The sequence below is a fragment of the Scophthalmus maximus genome, chromosome 21, assembly GCF_022379125.1.
Source record: "Scophthalmus maximus strain ysfricsl-2021 chromosome 21, ASM2237912v1, whole genome shotgun sequence".
Lineage (NCBI taxonomy): Eukaryota > Metazoa > Chordata > Actinopteri > Pleuronectiformes > Scophthalmidae > Scophthalmus > Scophthalmus maximus.
This window is the reverse complement of record NC_061535.1, coordinates 12,010,225-12,020,000: the sequence shown is the minus strand read 5'-3', so window position 1 is coordinate 12,020,000 and position 9,776 is coordinate 12,010,225. Positions and strand designations below refer to the sequence as shown.

The 9,776-nt window shown below is 46.3% G+C and overlaps 1 protein-coding gene across 1 annotated transcript; it reads right to left on the bottom strand.

Moving 5' to 3' along the window:
- Positions 1–1,940: 1,940 nt before the first annotated feature.
- On the bottom strand, positions 1,941–7,365 carry c1ql3a (complement component 1, q subcomponent-like 3a). Its single transcript, XM_035618883.2, has 2 exons — positions 6,386–7,365; positions 1,941–3,688 (listed from the first exon to the last, which is right to left on the bottom strand). The coding sequence occupies exons 1-2, from the start codon at positions 6,977–6,979 to the stop codon at positions 3,509–3,511; spliced, it is 774 nt and encodes a 257-aa protein (XP_035474776.2). The 5' UTR covers positions 6,980–7,365; the 3' UTR covers positions 1,941–3,508.
- Between the last annotated feature and the right edge of the window lie 2,411 nt (positions 7,366–9,776).

Below are 9,776 nucleotides of genomic sequence, written 5' to 3'. Positions count from 1 at the left end.
CCTCCATATTTTCAGAAATGCTTTTACTTTCTCGCTCTTCATCATGGATGAATGTTAACTTAGTACTGCCTATATAATGTATCATATTATACAGTAAATTATCTTTTTTATTCGGCAGAATAAAGATATAGATATTGATCAATTGAATTTTGTCAACTTAAAGAAGTTAATAAGTCAGCACAATTGATAACATTGATTTGACAGTACCTAATTTATTTGTGTGTTACCAATTGAATAATTATTTTTAACGTGTGTTTATGCCAAATGTAAATTGTATTTTGTGGTTGCAAATTCACACTTGTTGAATAATTGTTGAGAAGATCATTGGCTTGTTGGTTTAATTCTGTGTTTTGGATTTTGTGTAGGTTTTAAAATCTGTTCCTTTGGGAACATTTCAAATGTAAAGAAGTGTGATACTTAAATTGCACTCTTTATGATGGCATTTAAAATACTGCTAATACTTGTAGTGTACTCATGGGATACTGTGATATTTGTGTAGTGTTAAGCACCTAAAAGCAGAGGACTAAGCAGCCACAGGTTCACAAAGCAACTCAGAATTACAGACCTCTGAGTCAGAAGTTGCAAAGGAATTTTGACTTGGCAGGTCGGAGAAAGGTCACCACGCCGACCTCCGAGCTCGGACTTCCGAGGTATAAAGGAACACAGCATCCGTTTGAGCTGGAGTACAGAGAAACGGTTCTCCATCATGGGCTTGTGACCGCTGAGTCACACCAATACGCTACTTTGGGTTTGAAAACCGAAAGAGAGAAGTAAAACAAGCAAAGACGAAGGAGGAAACCTGGAACTTCTCGGAGGTGAGTAGAGCTCCAAGGTCTTCCGCTCCTCTTTGTCCCCCGCGGCCTCTTCATCCATTGGACGGTGGACAGGCTGATCTACAGCGGCCACACGCTGCCGTGTCCCTATGAGGTTTCAACAGGATGCCGGGGAAAAAAAACCAACATCTCAGGAACAGTGTCTCACTTCTCTTCTCTTCTTTTTGAATTGGAACTGCGGGAGCTCCTGATGAAAAGTGACAGGGAGTCCGGGGCTTTTACCCCCGTCGTCCTGGGCGCTGTCGAGGCCTCTCCTCCATCTGTCAGTGTTCAACAAGTGGATGACGGAGGGCGCCTTTCACATTCTGACAGGCTCCCCGCGGCGACCGGTTCGCTTTCCATATCTGAAAGAGAAAGCTTATTTTACATAACCCCATCATCATCATCATCATCAGAGGAGGAGGAGGAGGAGGAGGAGGAGGCGGCGGAGGAGGCGGCATCGCCTCAGATCAGGAGACATGGCGTGCGACGGCTCCATCGATCCTGTGATGTTCCTCCCTTCAACGTGGCCCGATGGGAAAATCCTCACATCTCTCCAAAAAAGCCCGCGTTGGAAGTTCTCGCAGTGTGCCATCCGTGAGTCCACCATTCTTCTCGTTGCCCCTAGATATCTTTTTCTGAACTTTTCCTTTTCCAGAGTGAGCCCACGTGAGAATACAAGTGGGCGTGTCGATGAGTGTAGACATAAAGTCCGAATTCCGCCCCTTTCCCGATCATTTCCCAGACGGTCCATGTCAGCTTCTGATTCGCACAGACAACAAAGCGATTATACGAGTTGCATTTTGGAATAAAATATCTACAATGAAACGACGTCCAATGAAAATGAATTATGAAATAACTTTTGGCGGCGATGGTTAGCACCGTTGCCTCATGGCAAGAGGCTCCAGCTGTACGGTTTCATAGTGCGTTTGGTAGATACAGAGGGTCGTCCACTAAACAGAAGGTCGATGGTTCGATCCCCAGCTCGTCCGGTCCGATTGCGGGAGCGTCCTTGGGAAGACACTTAATCCTAAATTGCCCCTGACAGGAAGTATGAATGTGTGGATGACACTTGTACGATGAGTACAGACGGTGTATGTGTAATAAACCAGCCCAGGACATCAGACGCACGTGTTTCTCCCGTCCATTTTAATGGGGACGCCGCTGCGGCAACAGTACAGTTAAGTCACCGTCGTGAGAGACAGAAGAAGCGTTTGGACAGAAAACTGCACACATCTGACACCGTATCCGCCGCACATATGCTTTTTCACACCGATTAAACTGGTATAAGGTTTTTACGTCAAGACAACCAGCGATTACTGAATGAATGAGTTCAGAAGTTGAGGATTTTAAAAACAATCTCCTCGGGGCCCCCTTCCGCCATCCTGTGCATGGGACGGGCAGGGGAAAAAAATAATAACAAGAAAATATAATAACTATGTGTCGCTATCAGTATTTACATTTGATTCCAGTGGTTCCAGGGTTTTTTTCCGCATTCGCTGTCTTTCAAATACACGACACTGTACATGGATACATTTTCTTTGTTCTGAACTTCTTCTGCATAGTGCTTTCAGTTTCGCTTTTACAACTCCATATACATTTAGCTCGGCACTGTAGACGACGGGCTTTGCAGAGCAGAGAGGAATATGCGTCCAGCATACACAAGACATCGTGTCAACAAGGAGAAAAATAAACGTGTCCAAGCTAAAGTACTTTAAAAGTGAGGTGTTGTTTGATTACATATAATAAACGAATAAGTTATTCATTATTCTATTCTACTAAAGAGGTAATTATGTGTATAATAGAAATATTATCTCCCGCAAGCGTACCATAATGTACTTCAAGTGTTTCCAGCTCTTCCACGCCGCCTTCACAGCATATCAGAGAATAAAAGGAGAAAGAAAGAAAACCACACACTTACTCAAGGATTTCTTATTGATTATCACCATTGATTTAGTTATATTTTTAATAGGTATTGCACTTCATCGTCCCACAGTCGATTACCTGGCGCTTACTGACTCGACACTATTCTCAAACTACATGTTGACTTGTGCACTTCTGACATTTTCCACTTCCTCCTATGGGGCGCTTTCACTCCTCTTCTTGTTTCGCTCAGGAGCAAAAACAAAAAAATAGCAAGAAAAGATAAGAAAGAAGGAAAGAGCTGTCTTATTGTGTTTTCCTGCTTTTCGCTCTTCACTCCATCCACGGGAGTCTTGTCTAACGTGACGACGGCGGCGGCGATGAAGAGAGGACGGCCCCCTGTGCTTGCTGCTGCCTCGCCGGCCTGTGACAGTTGCACTTTGAAATGTGGTCTGGCTCTTACCCGATGGCAATCCGATGAACAGAAACACATTTTTAACGCCGGGGGTAAATGGGTGCATCTGTCACAGGGAACATTGACACACAAGGAGGGATGTAAAGAGAGGACGTGGTTCGATTCCCGCTCCGATGTTATTGTCCGATTCTCTGCGGACAGCGGCGGCTGCAGACAAGTGGAATATAAAATAATACCCAGTTTCGTGACGGTTGATTTACATCGGTTTCTCCACACACACACACACACACACACACACACACACACACACGTGGAAAAGAGCTTCAAGTCTTATTTGCCGAGGGGGAAGGTTTTCTGAACTGGCCCACAAGGGCCCGCAGCAGCTGGGGCCACGGACGCGTTGTTTTGTCGCCGTCGCCTAGTCCGCGTAGATGATGAATCCGGAGAAGGTGCTGTACTTGTTGTTGTTGCCCCCGTGGGCCTTGCCTCCGTCCAGTTTGATGTAGATCTCGTCCCCCGGCTCCAGATGCAGCACAGCGCTGTTGCTGGCGTAGTCGTAGTTCTGGTCGGCGTCCTGGGCGATGGCGCTGGCCCGCACCTGCAGGGGAGAGCCAACGGACGCACTCACATGAAGCATATGAGCATGTCAAAGGCAAAAAAAAGTCTGAGGCTACATCCAAACCACCCAATTTCATTTGAAACCCCCCCCAAAAAATGCTCCTACATCGAGACGAGCGTTTTAGCTTCGTATCAGAAACGCTCCTTGCATGTATTCACGCACACTTGCACAACTTGGAACTGTTACTGACGAGTCGTGACCGCTGAGAACCAATCGGGGGCCGCGTCATCATTTTCCAAACGTCTCTGTCTCCGCCCGTCCATGCTACAACGCAGCCCCGGACTCTTCAACCTTAAACAGGACCAGCAGCATTTCCACACTTCTCCATTTTAGCCTGCAACACCAATCTTCTAACATGTCTTTCTTGTGCCACCATCTTTTTTTCCCTCTTTCTGACCAAAGACTCTAATTAAGACCCCTGTGCAAATGAGTGACTATTCCTAGCGACATATAGAAAGAGGGCAGAAAATAACACTCCAGGGTTTAATTGCTCCACGTGCAGGTTGCAGAAAATGATCCCGCTATTAGAATCCTATTCACTATTTGTTAATTGACTTGAACCTGGATCTATACCTGGATGCAGCTTTAAACTGTTGCTTGTACCTCGTGAGCTCCGCCTCTGTAAGTGAACTGAACTCCTTGGTGTGGTCGTCACATTTCTGGACAGTTCTTACTTTGAGCTCAGGCCCTAAATTTAGCAGCGTTGTCCTCTCAACACGCCGTCAGCCACGTGTCAACAGCGAAGGCCGCACTGCCGCTCTGGAGACAGATGTCCGCGCAGTTAATAGTTTTGAGACACCGTGTTAAAGCATCAGCTGGCACCTAGATGTTCAAATCTCATATCGTGCAATAATATGATGGGGCTCCTACAATTATCACGTATGAAAATGCGGAATTTGTTTGGAGTACTTAGTTTTTTTCATTATTTTGACTGTTATGATTGTTGTTGTTGTTATGATTATGGCATGGCAACTAATACAGCTCCAAAAAATTGCCTAAAATGAATCTGTCTGTCAATCTGTTGCAGATACCTACAGTGGGGATTTAAATATTCATATGCATATGACGTGATTGACAGATGTCTCCAGATGTTATTTCAAAAGGGAGACAGGAGACGTCTCGCCTTAATGTTTACACCGCAGAAGAATGTCCATCTGATTCCATAATTTCAAGCTCCGATCATGCACTTTTCTTTAAAAGTGAACTTTTTTCCTCCTGAGGAGTAAAGAAATAATCTAAATCTGTGCGTATGTGGCTGATTTGCTGCTTATAATGAACAACATAATAGGGTAAAGTGCTGAGAACATTACAGATACAGGATCATTCGGTTTCCATTGTGTGATTTGATCGATTTGGGCACAAAGAGCCACCGTTTCAGCATCTGTCGATATCATTTACACACAGAACTGAATTGTTTTCCCCATCGCGACATGTTTGGAGAAAAAAAAGTCCCGGTGGCTCCAGTGCTGCGACTGAGTCGTGTCTCTCCGGGGCATCTGATTCATCACGGCCCGCGGCTCTGCTGGTTTTAATCCCGCAGATGTTTGCTGTGTGTTTGTTGCGGCAGCAGCGGCATTACAGAGGCAGTCTGACAGACTGGGTGGAGGGACGGACGTGCTTCGGTGGAGCGACGCTGCAACACTGGTTTGGCCCCGTGGATTAGATCTGCTGCTGGTGACAAGCCCGATCACTGAGGAGCAGACGGGAGGGGATGGGGGTAGACGGGAGGCGGCAGAGAGGGGGCCTCTATAGGTCCTCAGGCGTCATCATCCCCATCGGGGCTATACTTTTTATCATAAGTATGGTTGTGACAGTAAAAGTAGACTTGAATGCTGTATTTTTGATCTGTGCTCTTGTTTTGAATATATATGTGAAAGGAAAGTATTTTCTACTTTTTGTTGTGGCGGGGATGTTTTTGGAAAAAGCTCCAAGGAACAGGCACTGTGTTAGAGGAATCTCAAAAGCTGACCAATTATTGCCTTTATAGAAACACAACACAAAGTTATTTCTCCGGACATTTTCAGGGAATGTCTCAATAACTATTGGATTAAAAGATGCTCGAAGATTACAGCTGTGAGAGACGTTGTTTGCTGCATGAGGTGATGAACCCAGTGACTTTGAAAAAGATATATTAATGTATATAAGCATTCATGTTCAATACATTTATAAAGCATACAATATATACAAACATGATTCAGTGCTTGGAAGTTTGTGAAACTCCCTCAACCAGTGAAAATATTCTAATACATAAAATGCATGAATAATGCATATGAAAGCAGACATTGTTGTTTTGGAATAAGATTGTTTTTATACTCTCTTATAAGTTAAATATGTGGACTTTTATAGGCTTACAGCTGATTGCAGGGCATGGATGCAATAATGTAGTATCTCAAATCACTGGATGGGATGGAAAAGATGGAGAAGTAAAAAAATGAACCTGTTGAGTGAACAGAAATTAAAAACCAGCCCTGTGGAAATTTTTAAGGGGAAATTTGAAAAGAGCTCCGGAGACACCGGGTCTTCTATCCCAAGGGGCCCCCCGCTGCTCAGGGCTGCCCACACTGACCCACACTGACCCACATGCAACGGTGGTGATGTCAAACTGTATTTCAAGGGTTTGCTCCTCACCAGACTGTGTCATTAGTGTGTTCTCCGCCATGCACGGGTTTGTGTTACCTGGTTGTTCTTGCACAGGTCCGCCCACATGCTCGTCCCGTCCCCTCCGCGCATCAGGACGTGGTAGGTGAAGAAGTAAATCCCGGGGATGGAGCAGGTGAACTTGCCGGTGGTCGGGTCGTAGTGGTTGCCCAGGTTGGTCACCACGTCGTCGAACTTGAGCAGCTCGTAGCCCTCGTGCTGCTTCTTCAGCCCCGCGTAAAAGGCGATCTTGGGCACGGTGGTGTAGGTGGCCGCGCTGATTGCGCCCGCGCCGGCGCCGGACCCCGCGGGTCCCGGCAAACCGGGTCTGCCCGGTTCCCCCCTGTCTCCGGGCGGCCCCGCTGGGCCGGGCGGTCCCGGCTCGCCGGGGGGTCCCCTCGGACCCACCTTGCCGGGCCGACCCGGCTCGCCCTTCGGACCTTGGATAAAAGTGGGCAACGACTGCACCAGGCCGCTGTCCTGCGCCGCGTCCGCCGCGCTGGCGGTGCTGGACGGGGACTTGGTGCCGTACGGGTCGCACACCATCCGGCAGGTGCCGAGCATCTCGTAGTGCGCCGCGGTCCCCGCCGAGTTGACCAGCACCGGGATGAGGATGACCAGCACCAGAACCATGATGACCCCCAGGACCCCCGCCGCCACCAGCCGCCTCCTGCCGACCAGCCGCGTCAGCGCAGGGTGGTCCTGGGCTCTGCTTTTGGGTGAAATTTTGCTGGATGGAGCGGTGACCTCTTAGAGAAGAAAGGATGTAGCAGAGCTACACTTTGTGTGGCAATGCAAAATTGCCACCCACACGGCGTCCTCGTCCTTTCTGCTGATGCGCAACTTTCGCTGAAAGTTTACCCCTCACTCACTCACTCACTCACTCACTGCGCGGTGGGTTCCAGACGCGCCGGACTCAGCATCTCCAAGACGCACAGACAATCCAGACGTGGGGGTCCGCTGGTGGTCCCGTGTCTCATCCACAGATGCCGAAACCGAAGTGCTTGTGCAGGAGCTGGACTCCTAAGGGTGGATCAGGATCAGGACCCGCATCAGGACCAGGGACGTGCAGGATCAGGACCAGCAGGCATCAGACCGTCTGTCTGACACAGAGCGATCAGACAGAGAGAGCACTGCGCTTCAGTCGGAGCTGAGGAGGGGGGGGGGAAGGAAGAGAGAGAGAGAGAGAGAGAGAGAGAGAGAGAGAGAGAGAGAGAGAGAGAGAGAGAGAGAGAGAGAGAGAGAGAGAGAGAGAGAGAGAGAGAGAGAGAGAGAGAGAGAGTCCTCAGATGCTCCATCGTCCAATAGGAGCAGGGGAAACGGGGCAGTTTATCCAAATGAGGTTCGATAGCACTTGGTCCATCTGACTCTCAAAAACACAATCAGATTCTTTATATCTCAAGTTTTTCTTTTTCTTTTGTAAAGATGAGATAACTGTTGGTCTAACATAGCACACTCCATCAACATTTATCATTTATCACTAACAGCAACTAAAAGTTCCATGGCTTTAAACCAGGCAGGATGGGCAGAGTGGGCAAGGGCCCAATAAGACCCTCGGGATCTACAAAAGCCTCCAAGTTGACTTTAAAGCTGCAGTGTGTAAAATTTGGCGGCATCTAGTGGTCGAGTTGAAAACCTCGGGCAAAAAACCCAGGCAGCACGTATGCCGGAGGGTTTTGGCCGTTTCGGGCCACCGTAGTCTACATGACGGAGCAAACATGGCATAATTAACTCATTCAAAGTTTATGAAAAAAAAAACACCGGTTCTTTGGTGCTGGGGATTAGACATTTATGAACACACAGTTATGGACAATATATAAAATTTCTGTTAGTAGGTTATTCTTAATATTACACACTGTAGCTTTAAATTAAGAACTATATTTGGTCCTTCATCCTCCATTTTGGGCCCTATATTATATAATTTATATAACTTCAAAAAAACCAAAAAAAAACTTTAGTCAAGGTTGTATCATTCCATCAAGGGAGAACTAATATTAGACAATTATTTGAACTGATAACAGAACAGCTTCCATGTCATTCTTCTATTAAATAATCATATTCGGTACACACTTAGACCCCATAACTCTACTTATAACTGTGTGGAAGTAAGGTGACAAACCAAGAGACTGGTTGGGAAAAAAATTTGTTGGGTCAATAAAGCAATACCTAGACATTAGTGACTCAATATTGTGCACATCTAAATCCACGGCCACGAACACACAGTCGTCTGTCTTTCTGGATCACGTGGGACGCTTGCCTGGCAGTGACGGCGTATCGATGCCACTAAAATCAAACTTAACGTCATTTTTTTCCCGAGCTTCGTTAGGTCTGCAGACGTCCGCTTATCGAGAGGCCCTGAAAATGAGGCGTGAAGGTAGCAGAGAATCGTTGGACTGGCACTCGGCTCGATAGCAGCAGCGGATGATGAATTGTTGTGGAGGGGCTTATAAAGAGGCACAATGGTGAGTGACTGAAACTGAGCAGGGCTATAATTTTACTAAAAATAATAATAATGATAATAATGATAATAATAGCATATGAAAAAGCCAAACACTAAGCCAGAACCTCGTATTTTTCATCATTATTCGAAGAAAAATAAGATAAACACAAGGTTCTTCTTCAGCACTGTTGCTGACTGACAGTCGATTGCTTTAACTCTCAGCAGTTAAGACTTTGTGAGCTTCTTTACAAAAGAATATGATAAAAATGTGACCAAAAGAGAAAAAAAGTTGTGTCAAATTAAAAATAAAATGGTAATATTGGGGAGTTCCAGATTTCTTCCATACCCTCCATCTGGTGGTAAAAAAATGTTTTTATTAACATCTATTTTGAGAAGTTGCTTGTGTAGTTCAGGGGGCTCAAGACACGGCAAGATATGAAATCATTTCAGCATCCTAACAATTCCGACAACAATCTTAATGACTCATTTCTGTTTCTGTCTCAATCGGGTCATTTATTTTTTTTGTTTGTTACGAAAGCTGATTATTCAAAGATAGTTTTTTTTTTCTTCTTCTCTGTTTTCACGCCTTGGTCATTAGGTAAAGCAGCAGCTGTGTATTAGTAGCTCATCCTGTGGTGGCACTTGTTTCTCTGCCCCCCACCCCCCCATCCCATGTCACCACCCTCATTAAAGTGGCACAGTGCAGCCAGCCCCCCCCCCCCCTTAGACAATCAAACCTGCCTTAACACACACGCCACCTATAAATCACCTCATGAAAATCAATGGTCTCTAGTTAGCCTGGGACTCATTGTGTCCTTGGGAAGGGTGTGAGATGAATTGAGATGAAGCGAGAAAACAGGAACAGCATCCACCAAAAAGGGACAGAGTGGAAAAAAACAAAAACAACAAACACAGAAGAGCGGAGCGGTCGCCACAATTAAGTCTTGAGCTTTTAGGGGCAGAGGTGATGGTGATGCGGCGATGACGGGT

What these genes read in the sequence shown, in the direction of transcription:
- c1ql3a (XM_035618883.2), bottom strand. Translation starts at nt 6,979, where the DNA reads ATGGTTCTGGTGCTGGTCATCCTCATCCCGGTGCTGGTCAACTCGGCG. An exon ending in ACCTGTGCAAGAACAACCAG is followed by an intron (nt 3,689 to 6,385) that starts GTAACACAAACC and finishes TCTCCCCTGCAG; the next exon opens with GTGCGGGCCAGCGCCATCGC.